Here is a 23,203-nt window from a genome sequence, read left to right on the forward strand (position 1 = left end):
TTTTAGTATTTATGAATTTGTATACGCTTCAAAAGTTGACACTGCAATTTCTGGAGCTTTAATGTTATCTGGGAGGATGGGGGACATGCTGCATTCAGGCACTTAACAGCGACTTACAGGTCACTCTGGGGTGACTGAGTACTGAACTGTGTTTCGGAGGCAGGTGCTCCGAACATTTCAATGGGGGAACGGCCCGGTTAGAAAGAGGCTGCAAACTTCCAGTCCGGTTGAACCCACAGGGGATTTTCGCCCTTGAGATGCTTGGGTACATAGGGACACCATCGGTCCACTTCTCCTCGGGCAGTAGGGCTCAGATGCAGTGGTGTCTTTAGGCGTCGGTACGTGCTGCAGGAGACACAAGCGAGTGAGGGGGCCTGCGAAAAGAGGCAGCAGGCGAAGACTGGGTGCCAAGTCTTGGCAAACCCAAGGGTGGGCTCAGCCTTGGAGTGTCTCAGGACCCTGTTGGCACCATCACCTCCCTCGGACCTAGGTTGTGGTAGGTGAATGTGCAGAGCCACTTTGAGGTTTCAGGTGGCAGAGGTGCCCTCTTGGTCTTGAACCTGCTGAAGAGGGGCAAACAGGACAGCTGGACCCCTCAAGCTGTGAGTCTCACTGTCCCTGAAGTCCCTCAACATGCAAGTCAGTTTTTCTCAGCATTAGTGTCTGGGCGGGGCACAACAAGCCTTGGCTGCTGCAAGGGGTTGGGGACCCTCGGTATTGGTACTGTGCAACTCCGGACTGTCCTGCCATCCCCAACATAGAGGGAGGACAACTCTGACCTGTAAGAGCACATGACCTCTTCCTGGTCAGCAGCAGCATCAGCAGTCCCAGTAGGCAGCAGGACAGTGAACCGGACCTTGCTTATTTGTTGTCTGCGGCTGCAGGGAAGTAGCTCCTCTATTCCAAGGGAGTTCTCTGGCGATTTTCGAAGCACTGTCAGCCCAATGGGTTTCTTGTAGTCTGCAGAGCAGCATGAGGAGTCAGTTTATTCACGAGAGCCAGGTGCAGCAGGTAGGCCGGAAGGGTTGGCACAAAGTCAGCCGTTGCTCCTTTGTTCTCGGGTCAGCAAACTTCAGTCCACTTCTTTGTGCCAATTGAATCTGAGGTCCTGGCATCAGGGATGCCACCTAAAGATTGTATTTAGGGACGTTACAGGGAGTGTCAGGTAGTAGCGATGGGCTGTCTAACATCAGCGCGACTACACCTTCTCTATTGTAATTGTAATTTAATTGCATTTATATAGCGCTTACTACCCATGACGAGGTGTCTCAGTGCCTTTTCGGTAAGTAGCACGCTACTCCGGAACCCATAAAGGATTAGTGTTGAATTAGTATAGTGAAATATGAAAGTGATTTAAGTGGTGGATAGGTTAGTCAATTATTTGGATTCAGAAGGATAGAAGAGGTAAAAAAGGTTTGTATTCATATAGCTCGTTATCCCTGATGGGGTGTTGAAGCACTTTTTTTGGGGGGGGCGAGTAGCATGCTACTCCAGAAGCCCATAAAAGATTAGTGGTGAATTAGTATAGTGAAAAATGAAAGTAATTTGAGGGATGGATATCAGTCCGTTATTTGAGAGGTTTGCATTTATATAGTGGTTGCTACCCCTGATGGGGTCTTGAAGAGCTTTTTGGGAAAGTGGCACGCTACACTGGAGCCCATAAGGATTAGTGTGGAATTAGTATAGTGAAATATGAAAGTAATTTGAGTGGTGGCTATGTTAGTCAGTTATTTGGATTGAGAAGTGTTGGTGAGGGGTAGAAAAGGGAAAAAGGTTTGCATTTATATAGAGCTTGTTACCCCCGATGGGGTTTTAGAGCGCTTTATTGGAGAGTGGCACACTACTGCGGAACACAAAGGATTAGTGTCTAAAATGAGTATAGTGAAATATGAAATTAATTAGAGTGGTGGGTATGCTTATTACTACGATATTACTAGAGAGGGCAAACCTGTATGCTCCCTTCATGTCATCTACCACCCACCTGGGGACAACCTCACCTTCTCCCAACAACTCATGGACACGATAACCACCAACGCCGGTCGTCAGATCACTCAAATCTACTTGGGAGACTTCAACCTCCACTGGAACGACCAGAAAGACGCTGTGGTCAATAGCCTTAAAACTTTCCTCAACGCGCTTGACCTGACCCAAATCTGCAACCGTCCGACTCATGAAAAAGGCGCTATCCTCGACCTTATCATCGCCAAAGAAGACTCTACCCAGCTGGAGGCAATCCAACCTTGTGACTGGTCAGACCATCACATTATCACCTTCTTCATTAACGAAAAGGTCAAACTGAACCCGGCTCAACATACCAAAACAAAGATCTGGAAGAGGGACATTAAGAAGCTTAACCCAAACTCCTTGCCTGCCCACACAGGCAGTCTCCTGCTTCCCCCGACGGGCATCTCTGATGTTCATTCTCTGACCGACCTCTACCTAGACACTATGACTTCAATAATCAATGAAGCCGCCCCCCTGCAACTGAAAAGAGTCTCCACCAAAAACTCGAACCCATGGTATGATGGTAGACTCAATGAAGACAGACGTGCTATGCGCATGGCAGAGCGCAAATGGAGATCTGACCCCTCTGCACTGCACCTTAAAACGCTTAAGAACAAGAGAAGCGCCTATTTCAGAAAAATAAAACGCTCGAAATCAGTCTTTAGCCAACAGCTTGACCAAGCAAAACACCGACCAAGAAAACTGTTCGAGTTAGTCAAAATCCAAACCAAGTCTCAACCTCTACAACCTAACATCTCAACAAATGATATCCCAAGTTGTGAGGACTTTTCTGCCTTCTTCAAGCAAAAGACCGACAATATAAGAAGTGACCTCCTCAAGGATGCAAGGCTATACGCCTGCTCCAACTGCATAACTAACACTCAACCTAAAAACAACGCTTCATGGACGTCCTTCGACACCTATTCGGAAGAATCAATTCACAAACTGCTTGGCACCTTGAAACCCGCTAATCACCTCACAGACCCCCTACCTGCCAATGCTGTTAAAGCCCTCACCCCCCTGCTCCTCCCACTCTGGACTAAAATCATCAACGGTTCCCTTCAACAAAGACTCATCCCAGACTCCCTCAAGATAGGGCAAGTCACGCCTATACTCAAGAAACCCACAGCTGACCTAAACAATTACCGCCCTATCACCAATATCCCCACTTTGGCCAAATTGCTAGAAAAATGCGTTCAACTCCAATTGACAAAACACATTGATCAGTTTGACCTCCTCAACCTTCACCAATCAGGATTCAGAGCAAAACATAGCACGGAAACGGCTATGACACACATAATTGATGACGCCCTGCAAATCCTGGATCACAATGAGTCCTGCCTCCTCATCCTTCTTGATCTCTCCTCCGCATTCGATACGGTCAAACACGAGAATCTACTGGAGCTGTTAAAAACCAGAATGGGCATATCCGGGACCGTTCTCAAATGGTTCACGTCCTTTCTACACAACCGGTCTCAGAAGTTCAAGATCAACAACGCACTGTCCTCACCGGTACACAGACAAAATATCGATTTTTAAATATCGATATACAAAAATATCGAAGTTTAAATATCGATATACAAAAATATCGAAGGTAAGTAATATTGACAGTCTAAATATCGATATTGGTATGATATCAGTAATATCGAAGTTGTAAATATCGATGTCAATAATATCGAAATTAATAACTTTGATGTTACTAATATCAATTTTTAAATAAATTAAGTGTATATTATATTGTATTTATTATGTTTTATTATTTATTTTTAATGTAACTTAATTAAATATTGTCTTTTACTACTGTAGCGGGTTGTGGGTTTATAGGGGAATAGGGTGGGAAGTAATTTAATTATGTTAAATTAATTATTAATTAGTAGGAATTATTAATTAATTGAAAATGAATATTTAATTATGTTTAATTAATTGATTTATTGATAAATATGTTCTGTAGCGGGTTATGGGTTTATAGGCGAATAGGGTGGGAAGTAATTTAATAATAATTAATTAATTGATATATGTTTGTACATATTTTAATTAATAATTAATTGGTAATTAATTTCTATTAATTAGTTAATTAATTATTATAATTGGTTACATATTTATAATTATTAATTAGTTGGTAATTAATTAATATTAATTATTTAATTACATTAATTATAGTAATTTTTTATATATAATTTATTGTTATTCTTAATCAATTAATTGGGCAAAATAATTATTAAATTAAATTAATTACAGCAAATGTGCTAATATATTTACTTTATTGTTATTGTTAATTATTAATTAATTGGTAATTAAATAATATTAATTAATTTTGGGTACAGGGGTATTTTTAGGGTTCAGGGTCAGTTTTAAGTTCATGGGTAAAGGGGTATTTTTAGGGTTCAGGGTCAGTTTTCAGTTTTTGGGTAAAGGGGTATTTTTAGGGTTCAGGGTCAGTTTTCAGGTAAAGGGGTATTTTTAGGGTTTAGGGTCAGTTTTCAGTTTTTGGGTAAAGGGGTATTTTTAGAGTTCAGGGTCAGTTTTCAGTTTTTGGGTAAAGGGGTATTTTTAGGGTTCAGGGTCAGTTTTGGGTTTTTGGGGTACAGGGATATTTTTAGGGTTCAGGGTCAGTTTTGGGTTTTTGGGGTACAGGCGTACAGGGTAAAAACAAAAAAAATATTACATTAAATCAAATAAATTAGATTAAAAAAAATAAAATTACTTTAAATTTATTTTAAATGTATATGTATTAATTTTGTTTTAATATTTTTATTTAATAGTTGTAAAATTATATGTATTTAAATATTATTTTAACATTATTATTAATACATTTAAAAAAACGATATTTTTGATTCCGATATTTTTGTACTACGATATTTTTTCGATATTTTTGTGCTTACCTTAATGAAGATAGGATTCCGATATTTTTGCTGTCGATATTTTTGCTCCGATATTTTTGCATGTAGATATTCTGTCTGTCGATATTATGTCAGACATTCGTCCTCACCGGTGCCCGTAACACTTGGCGTCCCTCAAGGTTCCTCCCTATCCCCCACATTGTTCAACCTCGTCATGGAACCACTCACTACACTGCTTCAAGCATCAAATGTACACTTCCATATGTACGCCGATGACACGCAACTCTACCTCAAGCTACAATCCCCGGAAGACATCCAGCTTTTGAACGCCACACTAAGAAACACCCAAGCATGGCTGGCCGATAATCACCTCAAACTTAATGCTCTGAAAACTGAATTCCTTCTGATCTCACCTCCTGCGAAAAGAGCCATCACCCAAACCTGGCTCACTCATCTAACCGCACTCAATGTTCAACCCACCATCGTGGACTCTGCGAAATCCCTTGGCATCACACTTGACTCCAATCTCAACATGCAGCAGCATATTAGCAAAGCAACTAAAGGAGCCAACTTCCAAATCAACACTCTGAGAAAACTCAAACCCTTCCTTCCACCCAAGGACTTCCAAACTGCTGTACAAGCTCTATTCATTCCTCGCATAGACTATGGAATTGTGGCTCTCAGCGGGCTCCACCTAACAACAACGGCACCACTAAGAGCCTCTCTGAACGCAGCCGCGAGACTCATCACTGGCTCAAGAAAACACTCGCATATATCACCTGACTTAAAAGCCCTGAACTGGCTGCCTTTTGAAGCCAGAGTTCAGCTGAAAATTGCCTGTATGACACACTCTGCCGTACACCACAAGTCACCCAACTACCGCACCCGCAAGCTGACTGTATCAGGAGGCTCAAGATCCAACAGCAGCACAGAAAACCTCCTCCTGAAACCGCGGAGATTCCGGAAGGAAAAAACATACAAACGCTCCTTCTCAGGAATGGCACCTAGGATATGGAATGCACTCCCGCCAGAAACTAGGCTTATCTCCTCCACTGTTCTCTTCAAGAAAGAGGTAAAAGCCATCCTTATGGCTAAGTTCACCTGAACACTATGTTACTGGAACATTGACATTACCCGATATCATCGGCTACCTGTGTGTTTCTCTGTGTTATACTCTTTTTTGAATGCTACTGGATCAAAGTCATTGTACGGATTCTATATTATTGGTTTCCAGTTGTTTATCAGGGTTTATACTATGATCTGATTATTCTACTAACTTGCAATCCACTTATTTCTGACTACTATACTGTTGTTAACAGTGTGTTACTCACCCTCTAGGGGGATATAAGCTTATTCGATCGATACTGGAGCAAAGACATGGCATGGCTCCTATTTTATTGTTCCCCCATTGTTATTAGTGTGTATACTTTTATGGGATTGCTACCCTACCCTGCAACCCACTCATTACCTAATATTATATTGTTTCCAAGATTTTTCTACCCTACCTCCTGTTTTTGTAAAGCGCTCTGATATCTGCAAGGATCTTGTTCGCGCTATATAAAACCTTAAATAAATAAATAAATAAATAAATAAATAAATAAATAGAGAAGGGTAGTGGAGGCATAGAGGAGGGAATAAGGTTTGTATTTATATAATGCTTGCTACCTCTGATGAGGTGTTGAAGCGCTTTTTTGGTGAGTAGCACGCTACTCTTGACCCAAGGATTAGTGGTGAATTGGTATAGTGAAATAAAACATTTGAGAAGTGAACATGTTAGTCTGTTATTTTGATTGAAAAGGATAGTGGAGGGATAGAAGAGTGAAGGATTTAGACTTTTTTTGGAGGTCATAGCAGTATGAAGATGCTTTGTGATGAGTAAAAAGGGATGTGGAGGGAAGAATCAGAGGGAAGAGTTTAGAAAGGCTTGTTGTGGGGAATCAGTACAGTAAAAGAGGTGTCAAATGATGCAAGGAGGGGTAAAGTATGGAAGAGTCTAGGAATGGTTATTTTGGGGATCCTAGTAGTGTTATGGGGTTTGGTATAAATGACAGAGTGGATGTAGAGGATATATGGATAGAGATATAGGGTGAGAAATAGGGTTGTGCATTGGAAAGAGTAGTAGGAAGAAGTTTGAGACGAGGCAGAAAGTTGGTAAAGGTGATCTGTGGTAGAGGCTATTGGCGCAATAGAGTTTGGACAGAACAAGGGAGATGGTAGCTTGAACCTTGTGTGGAATTCCCAAATGTCTGAAAATGTGTTGCTGCGTTTTGTATAGTGACAAAGCTTGATCTTGCTAGTTTGTCCACTTGAGCATGCAACAATAGCTTGGTGTCTATGGTCATTCCGAGGTTTCTTACTTCCTTCGATACTTTAGCTCCCTGTTCATCAGGCCAGGCGGCAAACGGGTCATAATGTTTCCAATCACCACACGTGAGTATTTTTGTTTTGAAAGCATTCAATTTGAGATGCCGCCAAGTCCAGCGGATTAGTTTCTTCCCCTTCTTATTTGAAACTCCTCTTATGCTTCCCTGCCTTACCTTTTGGCTGTCAATCGTCATGGACGATTAAAGGCTCTCCAACCACTGTTCTTCCATTACCCACCCCTTCCAACACTTTTTTATTATTATTTTTACTTTGTAGGAAGGTTTGGAAGCAGCAGCAATTTGCTACTGGGCCACTATATTTTTGTACATGCACTTTTGCACACATTCTTCTAATTTGTCCCACCAAGATGGGCGGCCGCTTCCTTGGAAGAGTAAATAAACCTAAAAGAACTCTTGCATTGCTACGCATGCATGTTTACTTTCTTATGCTGGGGCAGCTGCGATGCCATACCATATATGCATGTATGCATATACGTAAACACATGGATGTACAGAAAATATAGCTCCTTTTTACCCAAGCTGAACAGCATAGGCAAAACAACACTTGCAAATACAGCGAGTCTGCACTGGCAAATCCAACAGGTGAGACTGGTTAGATTAGCTAATTACTATAGTCTCCAAATTCCCTTTTGTTAAGGAGCACCAATGAACTGAAGAGAACCGGACCAAAATATGATCGGGAACATACAACCTTCCCTAGAATTCTAGCATGGTTTGATGAACATGAATCTTCTGCAAAAACTCCAAAAGCATCTAGGGGCTGTAAAATGGAAGTGAAATTCATAGATTAAGAGGGTTAAGCCAAGTATCAGGCAGGAAAGCGAGCAACACGTTTTCTCATTTTCTTTAAAGGTCTATTTAAATGTACTAAGTTGTCATCCATCTTCTCTAGGAAACAGCATTTACTCCCAGGAGCCTTCAAATGTTTCTTCCATCATGCTACCATTGATGAGAAGTAGAACATATCGAATAGTTTCTTACCGGCCGGTGTAGTTTTGCAGCTTGAAGATCTTTCTGGATTCACTATGCTGTGCATATTCCGCAATCTGGTGGTTGGGTCCGGAATCATAGTCTTTACTCTCTCTCTTTTTTTTTTTATAGCCCAGGTGGGCATCGATGTCCCACCATTTGGTGTACCTTCGGTGATGTTGGCATGCTTCCGGCAGAAGCTCCCACCCTTGGGCGCCATCTTCGGATTCTTTTTTCTGTCTCTTTTTTCTTTTCTGTGTTTGTAGTGAATCCATGGCTATGTTTGTTAATCCTTTTTTCAACGTAATTCTTTTCACGTATCTTGTAAGCTTCAACTCGCTTTCTTTTCTATATTTTTCCACCTTCTCCAGCCTCATCTTTCTGGCGGAAGCGGTGGGTTCGCTAGTGAATCCAGAAAGATCTTCAAGCTGCAAAACTACACCGACAGGTAAGAAACTATTCATTTTGTACCGTGAATCTTTCTGGATTCACTATGCTGTGCATAGATTTTGTAGCGGTTTTGTTACTTTTGTGGCAGCTGGGAGGAAGATGAGCGTTGGTTGTTGAATATATGTTGAAGCACTCTTTGCCCTACTTGCGCTTCCTTGTTCATCTGTACATGCACGCAATAGTGCTAAGTGAACGTGTGCACTGAAGCCCATGTTGCCGCCAGGCATATGTCCTGAATTGGTATGTTGGCCAGAAAGGCAATTGTTGCTCCCGTCTTCCTGGTCGAGTGGGCCTGTGCCCCTCCTGTTAGCTTCTGCCCAGCTTGCTTGTGGCAGAATTGTATCGTTTGTGCGACCCAGCGAGCTATGATGTTCTTAGTCACTGGTTTACCCATGTAACTGTTTGCGAAGGATACGAATAACTGTTTTGTCTTCCTGTGTTCCTTCGTCCTTTCAATTTAATGCATCACTGCCCTTCTTGCGTCTAGAGTGTGGAGCGCCCTCTCAGCGCTTGTCGTGGGGTTCTGGAAGAAGCTAGGAATCTGAATACTCTGATTCATGTGGAACCTTGACACCACCTTTGGCATGAAGTGCGGGTCTGTTTTCATCACGACCCTGTCACTGTGTATCTGGATGTAGGGTTCCTGCAGTGTTAGTGCCTATAGTTCGCTCAACCTGCGTAGGGAGGTGATTGCTACCAGAAAGGCCGTTTTCATTGTCAGCATTTGCAGTGATGCCTTGTGTAGGGGTTCGAAAGGTGCTTTCATGAGCTCAGTCAGTACCACATTCAGGTTCCAAGCCGGCGGCGGCATCCTTTTTGGTGGCGCTATTCGCTTAGCCCCTTCCAGGAATCTTTTTACTACTTGAGATGTAAAGAAGCTTCTCCCTGTTTCTCCTCTTGTGTATGCCACAATCGCTGCCAGGTGTACCCTCAGCAAGGAGGAGCTTAGCTTGGCTCTTATTAGATGCGTGAGGTATCTTAGCACCTTGGATTCCTTGGTCAGCTTTCTCTTGAGTTTTTTCTTGCACCACCATTGAGTGAATCTTTTCCATTTTTCCCCATAGCACCTGCGTGTGCTGGGCCGCCTAGCCTCTCGCAGCACCCATAGGGAGCTCTCTGGTAGTTTCAGATGTGCGAACTCCAAGTCCTCAGGAGCCAAGCTGATAGGCTGAGGCCCTCCGGCTCTTGGTGTAGAACCTCTCCCTTTTCCATGGAGAGTAGGTCTTTTCTTTTTGGGAACTTGTGGGCTGGAACCTGTGCCATCTCCATTATCTGCGAGTACCAGGTCTGCCTGGCCCATTGTGGTGCCACCAGGATGAGCGTCATGTTGCTCGTCATGCATTTGTTGAGAACCCTGGGAATCCGTGGTATCGGGGGAAAAGCGTAGGCAAATGTTTTTGACCAGCTTATCCATAGGGCATTCCCATGGGACAGTGCCTCTGGTTGTCTGGATGCAAAGTACTGGCATTTTGCATTCTGACGTGTTGCAAACAGGCCTATTGTCGAATGCCCCACCTCCTGAATAGTCTCCGTTTCCTGTATGTTGAGTTCCCACTCGTGGGATGCTGAAGTTTGCCTGCTGAGCCAATCTGCTTCTACATTGTCCTTCCCTGGCAGGTGTATGGCTAGTAGGTCTATTTTGAGTGGTATTGCCCATCTCCAAACCTCCTGTGCCAAGCTTGACAGAGGGAATGATTGTGTTCCCCCCAGCTTGTTGATGTAAAACATTGTTGTGGTGTTGTCTGTCTGTATCAGCACCTTCTGGTTGTACAGTTGTTTCTGAAAAGCCTTGAGGGCAAGCAACACTGTTTTCAGCTCCAGGTAATTGATGTGTTTGACCGCATCCCCTGGGCTCCATAGACCCCTCACTCTGAGCTTGTTCATGTGTGCGCCCCATCCCTTCTGGGATGCGTCTGTGGTGATGGTCACTGTTGGGTCCGGTGGCGTTAGAGGCTTCCCTATTGTTATCCTCTCTTTGGTCCACCACTTCATTTCTTCCTGCACCTTGTGCGTTACAACCACTAGATCCTCCCAACTTCCTGTAGCTTGTGACCATTGCTGTTGCAGCCACTCTTGGAGTGGTCTCATCTGCAGGTGTACATTGGGGACCAGGTGTATGCATGACGCCATCATTCCCAAGATCTTGCTCACTGTCCTCACTGTCAGAGCTCACCCCTTCTGGTAGTGACATTTCTCCCTCAGTAGGCTGAGTGTCCTCTTCTCGCTGGGTAACACCCTGCATTGGACGGTGTTGATCTGAGCTCCCAGGAAAATCTTCACTTGCTCCAGTTCCATCGAGCATTTTCCCCAGTGTATGGAGAATCCCAGGCTTGCTAGCGTTCTTGTGACTTGTTCTGCATGATCTTTGCATGTGCTGTAAGAGCTTGCTTTTTACGAGCCAGTCGTCGAGGTAGGGGTACACGTGTATCCCCTCTCTTCGCAGATGTGCGGCCACTGCTGAGAGGCATTTGGTGAATACCCTTGGTGCGGACTTTAGACCGAATTCCAGGGTTGTGAACTGGTAGTGATCCAAGTTTACTGTGAATCTTAGCATGTGCTTGTGCTGCCTGTTCATGGGGATGTGCAGGTACGCATCTTTGAGGTCTATGGTGGACAAGAAGTCCCCAACCTTTATCTGTGGGATGACCTCTTGTAGGGACGTTATCTTGAATTTTTGAGTCTTTACATATTTGTTTAGGAACCGTAGATCCAGGATGGGTCTTAGGCTTTCGTCCACTTTTGGCACCAGGAAGTAGTTTGAGTACACTCCCCTGTTCCGTTCTTTGAATGCGACCGGTTCGATGGCCTCTTTGAGGAGGAGTTCTTGAGCTTCCTCTTGGAGCAATTGCAGCTCCCTTCCAGAGTGCTCTCTTTTCTTTGGCTTTCTGTTTGTGGTCTCTTTTCCAACTCTATGCAGTATCCGAACTGTATGATGTTGAGTATCCACTTGTCTGTGGATATTTTCCTCCACTCTCGGAGGAAAAATCTCAGCCTGCCTCCTACTGGTGTTACATGTTCTTTTGTGTCTTGTCCGTGTAGCCCTCTCCTCTTTGCTTTTCCGTGCTCTTCCCTCGGAGGGTTTGAGTAGGTGAGCACCCTTTTCTGTGTGAAGTCACTTAGAGGGAGGTTGTTCACCGCCTCTCCTTCTCTGGCCCCGTCCGTTTCCTCTCCCTCGAAAGGACTGGCACCTGTTCTGATAGTTCCAGTTTTGCTTCTGCTGACCCTGGTGACCTTGGTTGTCACTCTGTTGACCCTAGTGGAACGCCTGGTGCGATTGTCCTTGCTGGTTTCCACACCTTCCATTCGGCCTCCGTGTAGGAGTGCCTCTTCTCATCCCCCTGAATTGCAGGGCCCCCATGGACCTTGCCGTCTCGTTGTCTTTCTTCAGGTGGGTGAGTTTCTCATCAACTGGGGCTCCGAACAGTGTTTCTCCATTGAAAGGTGTGTTCATGATGTTGTTCTAAACCTCAGTTTTGAAGCCTGAGATCCTGAGCCAGGCTTGCCTTCTCTCTGTGATGCCTATAGCCATCAGTCTGCTGGATGTTTCAGCCCCATCCAAGGCTGTCTTCAGGCACGAGTTAGCAATGTTTTTCCCCTCTTCCACAAGGTGTGATGCCCTCTCACGGTATTGCTCCGGGAGGTGCTTGAGCAATTGGCCGATCTCATCCCAATGCTTGTATTGATGCCTGTTCAGGAGGGCATTGGAGTTAGCCATGCGCCAGTGCATTGCGGCATTCCTCTCAATTTTTCTGCCCGTCAGGTCCATCCTCCTGCTTTCCTGGTCAGGTGGTGGCACAGATGTTGGGACGTTGGCCCTTCTTTTGGCAGTCGCAGCGATGATTGAACTTGCTGTAACGGACCCCTTGATGCAAGCAGGGTCCTGGGAGGAGAATTTGTATTTCTTCTCCGTCCTCGGCATGACTGATCTGCATGTAGCCGGGTCTTTGAAGGCTTCCTTCTCCTGGTCTGTGATATTTTTCAGCATGGGCAAGAACTGGCTTCTTGTCTGTGTGGGGAGCAATGTTTCCAGCAGGAAGTCTGCTTTAGGCTTCTCCTCTTCCAGCTTAACCTCATAGGCTGCTGCTGCCTTCCTGACGACCTCATTGTATGCCCCAATGTCACCCAGCGGCGAAGTCCTCGAGGGGTGTGTCTCCACAGCCTCCTCCGGGTTTTCGGCCTCGATGTCCTGCCATTCCTGGTCTTGGGCCGTTGAGGATCCTGAGCCGTCGCTTGACTGTTGCTCCCCATATTCCCCCTCTGTGTAATAGAGGTCCTCTTCTTCTTCGTGTTCTGAGGGCTCCAGAGTTTTCGGCGGCTCTTCGACGTCGAACTCCTCGTGCTCCTGCACCTCAGCGACGGCCGTCGCTGGCTTCGAGGGGATCCTCTAACTTTTCATCTTTTCCTCGAAGTCCTTCTTCCTCTGAAGGATGTTCTCCATCTCGGCCAAGAGCCTTGCTTTCTTCCTCTCCAACTGTGCGGCCTGCTAGTCGTCGAGCGTTTCGGCTGCTCTCGGCGTCATAGACGTCGAAGCTTTTTTTGGCTCCTTTTCCTTCGAAGTCGAAGACCCTTTTTCGGGGGCTCGCTTCGACGACCTTGGCTTTTCGCCGGTCTTCGGCGCCCGGGAGTCCTTCTCGGAGGATCCGCTGGGCTCTTTATCGGAAGATGCAGCTTCTGTCGTCGAAGTTTTCGGCGCCGGTGCTCCCTTCGGGGCTCTGGACTCTGATTTTCGAGAGTCTGCCTCAGGCTTTCGAGGCCCTGTCGAGGTTTTCGGGGTCGAAGACTCTCCTACCTTGTCAGACGTTTCCCTATCGGTCTCTGAGACCGTGAAGTCATCTGGACCCTGGCGATGTTGTCCTAGTCGTCGGTGGAGAGGCCCAGTTCGTAAAGCGTCGGGCCTGGCCTTTGCCCTGCATCGTGTAGTGAGCTATCCTCTGCTTCTCTCGAACCCAGAGTGTCTTCGGCTTGAAGACGGAGCAGGCGTTGCAGTCTTTGCTCTTGTGGTCGATTGGCAGGCAGAGGTTGCAGACCGGGTGCTGGTCCTTCTGCGCGAACTTGTGGTGGCAGTTTCTGCAGAATTTAAAGGGTGCCTTGTACATCCCTGCACTCAGGAGGCCCCCTGTGTGCGCATTCTCCGAAGGACGTCGAAGATCTCAAGGTTCTTACCTTTCTATGTCGTCTCCTCTCTGATGGTCTTCTTCTCCCAATCTTCTCAGGTCTTTTCTATCGAAAAGTTGCTGTATTTTCTCCTCCAAAACTTCTGGAGCTTCATGCGACGATCCAGACCCAACGGAGGAAAAAAGAACCTGAAGATGGCGCCCAAGGGTGGGAGCTTCCGCCGGAAGCATGCCACGTCACCGAAGGTACACCAAATGGTGGGACGTTGACGCCCACCTGGGCTACAATTAAAAAAAAAAAAAAAAAAAAAAAGACTACGATTCCGGACCCAACCACCAGATTGCGGAATATGCACAGCATAGTGAATCCAGAAAGATTCACGCTGCAAAAGGGTAACCATTCAGCAACAGACACTGGACTGTAGGAGGTCAATGTTCAGACCCTCACTGCCTGTAGCACCCTCTTGGCTCACAGATGCAGCAACAAGATAGAAGATTTAACCGCTTAGGAAATCAAACTGCCTTTGTAGAAAGGCTCCCATCAGTTAGCCATACTTTTTTTTCTTCACTGCTATAAATGCTATACTTTTCAGGTACCTTCAGCTTATTTGTAACTCATCCCTCCTTCAGCACGGTGGTTCCACTTTGCTTTGTAGCTATGTTTCCACGTTATAACTATCCATACTTTCTGAGACTGGATTTGCCCGCTACTCACCTCTGGTTGCCAATGCCATTGCAGTGCGAGCACCGATCATCCACATTCTTCCCGGATCCCCTGCAGACAGTGCACGGCAGCTGCAATTGCACAAAAAGTAAGGACATTCAGCTTTTATCATGGTACTAGATTAATTACTTTGCTGCCCATTTAAGTGAAGAGAATAAATCCCTGGTTCACATTTTCTCCTGTGCTTAATGTCAAATAAAATGATGAAAGGGAATGAATACCTTTTTAATCCGGTTTCGGTCAGAGAACATAAGTTTAATTTACAAAATACATTTCCGTGCCCAACAAATAGATGGCAGAATGATACAAAGCATGTGAATCCAAGATAGGTTTACATTGCAAAGTTACACTGATAGCGATAGAAGATGAGAACATACAGGGTCACTGAGCAATAGGACTTAAGTTTCAACCTTCGGACTAGGACCTAATAGGCTGAAACTTGCTTGGGGTTGCTTGTGTTCATGTTCAGATAGAACCATGCTTGGCAGTTTGGCCAGAACGGTTTCAGGCCCATGGCTGATTACATATCTGGTTTTGGTATCTGTCTGAGGTGGTAATGGTGGGCAAAAATATTATGGAATGGAATGCTGCCCCAAAATATTAATGGTGGTTGAGATTAATCCTGGCATTCCACCCTTCACATTTTAATTCCTCTCCGCAGATAATAGTCAGGACGATAAACTCTCCTATCTATTGTGTGCTATGGATTGTAAGATCATGCATTTTGAAATACGGTTCCTGCGTTTGGCCCCAGGACTCACACTGGCAGGAAGTTTCATGTATTAACCACATTCGTACATTGGGACAAATTAGTATGATCTCACGATTTCTCTTTCTAGTTTCACACCTCTGCTGAAATGGACTCTGCTTAGCTTCTGTATTCTGTCATGCTCACAGGTCTCCAATGCCCTCTTGTACGCTTTGTCAAACTGGAAGTTTCAAGGACACTGAATAGGTAAACGAGAAAGGCACACTTTGTGTCAAAATGACTGCCCCATGAATCGAGGAGTGCATCTCTTTATACGTAGTGGAACATCTTCTTAAATGCCAATAACAGAGTGTCAGTCCTATTGCAGCCATTAGCGTCATCTGCAAGGAGGCAAACTCTTTAGTCATGGGACATTAACAAAGGTCCTAAGGGCATTACATTTATAAGCTCCACAAGGAGCCCTTCCGGAACTCCACTGGTAACCCCTTCTCTGCACCTCTGATTTTCGAGTACACTTTGCTTCTGGATGTTCAGGACCTACACTTGCATGAGATCCACAGATCTCAAATTTCTCTGAACACAGCTACCCCTCCAAATCACCTTCAGACTGTGGGTAACAGTTTGGGTGGAAGTCTCTGGGCTTAGGTGCTACAATTGTCAGGGCCCAAATTTGTTGTTGCACATTCCTCGTGAATGGCTTCACCCAAGAGCCATTGTAGGGGTAAGTCTAGAGGAAAATGGAGGATTGTGCCCTCACGGTTTGTCAACAGTAGTCCAAAAAGAATTTTCAAACGTTCTTTAATAGTTTTGCGTGCTTGGTTTTTATTTCTTGTTGCATATGCGGAAAAAAGGACAGCTGTCGTTTTTTCCGCATATGCAACAAGAAATAAATAACAAGCATTTACAATGCAATGGTTTCGCCTTTGGAAAAGTTAGAGCTATTGGCATTGTAAATGACAAAATTTGTATTTATGTGTTGGTTTTGAAAACAGATAAATAAATGCCAGTGTCATTTACATTGCCATTAGCTTAATCTCTCGCAAATGTGAGACCTATTGTACCCTACGGACGAGCTCAGCAGACCGCAATTACTACCACACACACACACCCAGATCCACACACACACCCCCAGAGCCAGCCACACACACACACACACACACACCCAGAGCCAGCCACACACACACACCCAGAGCCAGCCACACACACATACACCCAGCCACACACACACACACCCCCAGAGCCAGCCAAACACACACACCCAGAGCCAGCCAAACACACACCCAGAGCCAGCCAAACACACACCCAGAGCAGCAAAACACACACACCCAGAGCCACACACACACACACCCAGAGCCACACACACACACCCAGAGCCACACACACACACCCAGAGCCACACACACACCCAGAGCCACACACACACACCCAGAGCCACACACACACCCAGAGCCACACACACCCAGAGCCACACACACACACCCAGAGCCACACACACACACCCACACACACACACAAAGAGCCACACACCCCCACACCCAGAGCCACACACACACACACACCCAGAGCCACACACACACACACACCCAGAGCCACACACACACACACCCGGATCCACACACACCCAGAGCCACACACACCCACACACCCAGAGCCACAAACACCCAGAGCCACACACACCCAGACACCCAGAGCCACACACACACACACACACCCAGAGCCACACACACACACCCACACACCCAGAGCCACACACACACACACACACACACACACACACACCCAGAGCCACACACACACACCTAGGAGAGCAAGCACAGCGAGGGGGCAGGAAAGCAAGCACAGTGAGGGGGCAGGGAAGCAAGCACAGTGAGGGGGCAGGGAAGCAAGCACAGCGAGTGGGCAGGGAAGCAAGCACAGCGAGGGGGCAGGTAACACCCATCAATCCTGAAACCCAACTTCAGAACAACAGTGTAAGCCTTGGGCCTTACCTTGTTAGGTAGAGGTAATGCTCTGCTTAACAGCATCCTGAACATCACACTGGCACTCCTGAAATACATCCTACACGCTGCTGCATCAACATCCTGAAAAGCCTGGCCACATAATCCCAATATTGAAGGTACTATGCTGGCTCCCCTACAGGTGTCCATCAACTTCAAGACCTGCTGCTAGTTTATAAGTCCATCAGAAATTACTTCTTTGCATACCTAACTGTGAAATTAGCCATCTTAGGTGGAAAGTGTTACACCAAGTGCCATGACATCACCAGATTGGAAGAGAAGAACTACCTATGGAGAAGACGGAGAAGGTCTTGTCCATCTACCCACCTAGAACATGAAACATTCCCATCGACAACCTGTAGTACAGAAAAATGCAGACAAAGCTTTCAATGAACACTACACAATACAACTTACATTCTACCTGCCTCACTTCAAACACAAGTACCACACACTACTGGATTGTAAATAAGGGCTCATGCCTACTGTTCAGCGCTCCAATGCTCCACGGCTAGGCTCTCATAAGTACTACTACATGCATACATACACGCATGATGCAATAGCAGGTCTGTAATCCGTCACACTTGCAGAAATTGTCAACTTTTGCCACACTGAACATGGAAGACCTGTCTTTCACATGCAAAGGTGAGGCTGTTATAAATGGCCATGAATTAAACCATGCATTTGTCTATGGTAGGAAGGTGGGTATTTTTGTGTGCTGGAGGGTAGGATATACGGATGCTGAGGGAGGCAGGCAAGATGGCATGAGAGGGTGCCAGCTACCTTGATGCAATTTACCAGGGGGGTATCAGAGTGAGATGGGGAGAGGGAAATACCAGGAATTTAAAATAGTTTCATGAAGAATAGTGGTGATAGGAGGCAGGTATGTTTTTTATTGAGGGAAATGGGCATCAGCGTGGTGTGTGTGCCGCTGATCATCGTATCTTAACACCTTTCGAAGTACAGTGCTTTGCTTAGCCAAGCTATATTTCTACATTGCTGTCCTAAGTCATTAAACAAAATCATCATTGATTTTTCTGTCCATGTTTCCTTAAAGCATACAATTCTATATAGTTGACGTTTTCTGCAAATCCCGACAACCATATAAATATTACAAAAATAAGTCATCCGCTTTTTTTTGTTCGCAACAATTGATATTTAAAATGTTGCCATAGCGTACCTGTATCCGGTGCAGCCATCTTTCTGCTCTCTTGAGCCATGCCCTCGAGGAAGTGTAGGTCGTGTAAAGTCCTGCTTCCATGCTTGGCTCTTGAATCTAGGATTTTCTAATTTATATTTTTGAACCCGCTTGAAGGTCGTCTGCCTACGTATTAATGATTGCAAGATTCTGCCCGGTGGAACTCGTGTTTCAGACTCATCACTTGGTCTCCACTGGAGCCCTGTATACGAAAACCTATGCGTTTAGGCCTTAACTCTCCTTGAGCATCAGTGGCACATTTCTGGCACTGGCTGATCTCTGTTGCCTGTTTCTGTGATTAACAGCTCGATATTTTTCTTTTGTCAATAAATATTTTCAGCCTTTGAATTAGCATGCGGACATATCATCTTTAACAAGAGCATTATAAGCAGCTCACAAAGGAAACTGCAATTATACCTGGATTGCAAACACTTCTGTTTCCATAGTGGAAATTGCAGAACACAAATACCTGCAGGTGTGTTATGTAAGAGCCCCACAATGTGAGATGTGAGATGTGCTTTGTCACAAAGCCTAGGAGCCTGTGACAAACTCTCTCCGTTCATTCCTACACCTGTCTTTGTCTGCCACAACAAAGGAGAGGCCATTCAAGCACCAGCACAGTCACAAGGTGTGCTGAAGCAGGCTACGATTGGAAGACACGTGAGCACTGCAGAATCCACACCTGCAGCCCGCGCTTTGTTACTTTTTATGTCGCCCAAGCCAGGCCACTCGTCGCTAGAAATCAGTAAAATGTTTCATGAAATGAGTGCAAGTGAGAGCGTTGTTGTCTAAATAAAGCAGGTGCCACTTGGAGTTTCGGTTGCCCTGTTGCTTGTCGCGGGTCGCCATTAAAGCATTGAGCCTGTGGCCTGCCCACAGTGAGACCGGCGTGTCCTTGCAGTCAGCGACCTTCAGTGCTGCTGACTGCTGTCCGAGCAGCCGGGCGGGGAGAGAATGAAAGCAGAGCTGTGAACATAAAGATGGTGTAAAGCTCCTTCTGTAGCAGTGAAGGCGCTGCCTCCTCACACACGGAGGGAGTGGGCTTAGCCTCACCCCCCTGGGCACAGAGGGTTCTGAGGCTATGCGAATCACCTACCAGCTGGGTAAAAGGCCATTGTCCCAGTTCACAGCTCCTCAACACATAACAATGTGGCCTGAGGCCTGCCCCGGAGGAGGCGCTGCCAGCATGGTGGATGGAAACAGCTGACACAATGGAAATCAAGAGCACGTCCATTTCTATGCTTATTTCCTTAACATGCCTGGGATGAGGGTGAAGCGGTGGGGGTGGGGGGCTTGGGGGAGATGAGACTCCCTTTTCTGCAAGTAGCAGGTCTGAGTGAGCTATATTCGACGCTAGCACAAATAATGACCAGAGGCCGAAGACTTTGTGGCAAACAGAAAACGCCCTCGGTGGCATTTTAATGCAATAAAAAATGTGTGGGAGACCCTCGAATCATGGAAATATACAACTGCAAATAAAAAACACACGTTTACAGGCCCTTCGATTACAGCGACCGAGAGTCAAATTCATCGCAAACTTGTTGTGATCGAACTATAACATAGATGCACATGGCTATCAGAATCAATGCCGAATAGCAGCTGCAGCTACAGGCAAACGGATGATTTCCTTGTAAACCACTAAGAACCAGAGAGCGGGGGAGGTGGGTTTAAGAACAACAGAGATCGGGAGGAGGACTGGGAACAGGATTAACAAGCACCTACGGGCACACGGACAGCGGGAGGGGGGGGGGGGCGGGAACGGACAGCGGGAGGGGGGGGCGGGAACGGACAGCGGGAGGGGGGGGCGGGAACGGACAGCGGGAGGGGGGGGCGGGAACGGACAGCGGGAGGGGGGGCGGGAACGGGGGGGCGGGAACGGACAGCGGGAGGGGGGGGCGGGACAGGAACGGGAAGACGGACACGGAAAGCACTCACCTGGACCTGGACTTCCTCCGGCGGCGGTCGGCCGCGGAATGACGAAAAGAAACCTCGACGAACCAAAAAATAAACCCCGCCCACCGCCGCACTGACGTGACAGAAGGGGCCGAATGAGAAAAATTCTCAGAAACGCCCTCGAGTCGCCTCGCAAAATGACTGACGCATCTGTTTTCCAATGGCTAGCCTCCATTTATGGAGCTAGCCAATGGGAAACCGAGGCGGGGCGAACAGTCATACTGCAAAACAAAAGATTTTGCCTGCGCGAACCGCTGCTTGCGCAGCTTTTCGCCAGGCGAAACCTAAAAACCAAGTTTGCAAATTCTTTTTGGACTACTGTTGACAAACCGGGAGGGCACAATCCTCCATTTTCCTCTAGACCTTCAGACTGTATCATTTTGACCTGGTACAGTATTCCACTAAGACCGCGCAATTCAAATAGTGCATACAGACACAGTAGCTTTCTACGGGTGTGGACTGTGTGGTATCAGGCTAACTAACTTTATGAAATCTAAAAAGGCCACAGATATGCTTCAGTTACATCGACCGCCCAACAGGCTGTCTCTAATAAGTATTAGGGACACAGCATCAGGGTGAGTATATCAGTTCAAAGCGGGACCTTGTACAATAGAGGAACAGGCTAGGCACCCAAGGATCCACACATTTCCTGACTTTTGTTAAGCTTTGGCGTTTCACTGATGGATTAAAAGCCTTGGCGAGAGTACTAACTAAACAACGTTTTACAGCAATCATATCATTCAGCACTGGTTTAGTGTAATATTTGCACTGTTAGACTGTTTATCTTCAGCATTCAATCTGTATATAAATTTCAGCCAAGTCATTATGAACATGCATTATGTACATTAGGGGAGGGTTAGATTGTGGTTTGTTATCAATGGCTTCAACCAAGTAACTGCACATAATTAATTGCACTGGATAAGAAAAGAGTTATGTGCAAGTAAAAAAACTTGGCAGAATAATGCAAAGCATGTAAATGTGAAGTAGACATCAATCTGATATTTACTGCCCCCCTCCATCCGCAAACCCAGCTTCAATAGGCTCCCAGCCTGGAATCTATTAGACAAAGTGGAAGTATATGGCACCATGTGATGCATTTAAGCCTTCCACAAAAACTCAAAAGCCTCTGGCGGCTGTAGAAAGGAAGCGAGATTCGTACATTAATAGGGTTAAGCTCAGTACCGAGCAGGAGAGCAAGCAAAACTTCTCATTTGCGTTAAAGGTTTATTCAAATTTACAACGTTGGGATCCTTCTTTCGATCAAGCTAGAAAACAGTATTTACTTCCAGGAGCCTTCAAATGTTACTCCCATCATGCCACCATTGATGAGAATGGTTATGATCTAAGGCCTCCATTGGAAAGCTGGCCTACAGCCCAACACTGTCATGGTCTGGAATCTGAGGAACCCTTTAGGTGGACGGAAATCATTGAGGGGTCACCAGTTCTCCAGTCCCCAATCATCTTCTGTGAATTCTACCAAGCAAGAAAGCAACAACTGAAGCATAAACTCATGTCCAGTATGTTACTCTCTTGTGGAGAGGAGTGGAGCGGAGGCCAGGGCAGCTGCCTTCAGAGCACAGAGTTCATGGTTTGATCCCCGGCTCCGGCGGCAGCCCTGCTCAGCACCATGTGACTCTGGGCAATAGCTCACTTAATTTCTACAACAGCCCCCAGCACCTTGAGACCCATAAGGGTGAGTAGTTAGCGCTTTACAAATACGGATTGTTTACATTTTACTCTTCAATGGCAGCACTTAGGCTTGCTTCAAGAATCCACAAGGACCTTAGCGGTTTTACGTCACCTCATGTAAATGTAAATGTGTAAATGTGTGGGACTTGTAAAGCGCACTGTTGCCCGGGAGCGTCCTGGCGCTGTAGACCGCTGGGGAACCCGTCCTGGCTTTCCCTGTGAGATGGTCACTTCTGGGTATCTCCAAGGTGAGACCAGGCATCCCCGGCGTCTGTGGGGGGCCGTTGTAGAGATGAGGCAAGCTTAATGCCCAGAGTTGCCGAGTGTGATCCCTGGTTAGAGTAGGCACCGATGCGAGAATTATCGAGTCCGTTGACACTGGTCCACAACCCTGCCACGTCGGGGATTGAACCCTGGTCCCGGGCCGTTCTCTGCTTCCGGGTCTGCCGCCTCTAATCAGTGAGCCACACCTCTCCTGTCCCACCTCGCAGGCTTACCCCCTGCAATATCTCACCGTTGAACTAGGATCAGGAATTAAATTCCTACTCATCTTTGCTCTCCAAGCATAAAGTGGATATAGGCTTTCTATCTTGCTAGTTCTTTTGAACGTCCGGTAACTTCTCTTACACTTCCAGGTACACCACAGCCAAATCTTACAGCTCTCCCTCAGTAATTCTCATTTCTGCTGCATGTGTGTCCCCCTTAGGAAGGCAGGCATGCATGAACTCCTAACGGTCCACAAAGGAAGTTGGTTGATTTACAAATCATGTGCATGCACACAAGTGAAACAAAATATTGCGTGGGACACTGTAAATGAATTGCAGGAGAAGGGACATAGCAGCCTGACACCACTTACCCGTGCAGCTCCATTACATTTAGTACAAATTGTTTGTCCCAAGGCAAGGCACTTGTCGCAGGCCTGAAAGCGAGGAAAAAAAAAAAATAAGCACCACATAAGTTTCCAAAATAGAGTACAGCACAACTGAAATGTAACAGGTAAAAAAAATGCTTACGGCAAACAAAAGTAGAAATATCTTTAGGGTACAGAAAATTCTGTGGAGCTGCCAAACAGTTGCTACAGGATGTTAGAGAAGATTACTAGAACAGGATAACTAAGGTCATTACTTCAATTATACCATTGTAATATTACTTTTATATAGCATCCAGACCTCGTC

The 23,203-nt window shown here is 46.0% G+C and overlaps 1 protein-coding gene across 1 annotated transcript in view; it reads right to left on the bottom strand.

Annotated features, from left to right (window-relative positions):
• LOC147692973 (protein SSUH2 homolog) overlaps positions 1-23,203 on the bottom strand; it is a 233,669-nt gene that overhangs the window by 78,038 nt on the left and 132,428 nt on the right. Inside the window, exons 8-9 of the mRNA XM_086939221.1 lie at positions 22,885-22,947; positions 14,477-14,556 (exon numbers count right to left, since the gene is read on the bottom strand). Of these exons, the coding sequence (XP_086795347.1) occupies positions 14,477-14,556; positions 22,885-22,947 (143 nt within the window). The remainder of the gene's footprint in view (positions 1-14,476; positions 14,557-22,884; positions 22,948-23,203) is intronic.

The sequence above is a fragment of the Lissotriton vulgaris genome, chromosome 9 (assembly GCF_964263255.1).
Source record: "Lissotriton vulgaris chromosome 9, aLisVul1.2, whole genome shotgun sequence".
In the NCBI taxonomy this organism is placed as follows: domain Eukaryota; kingdom Metazoa; phylum Chordata; class Amphibia; order Caudata; family Salamandridae; genus Lissotriton; species Lissotriton vulgaris.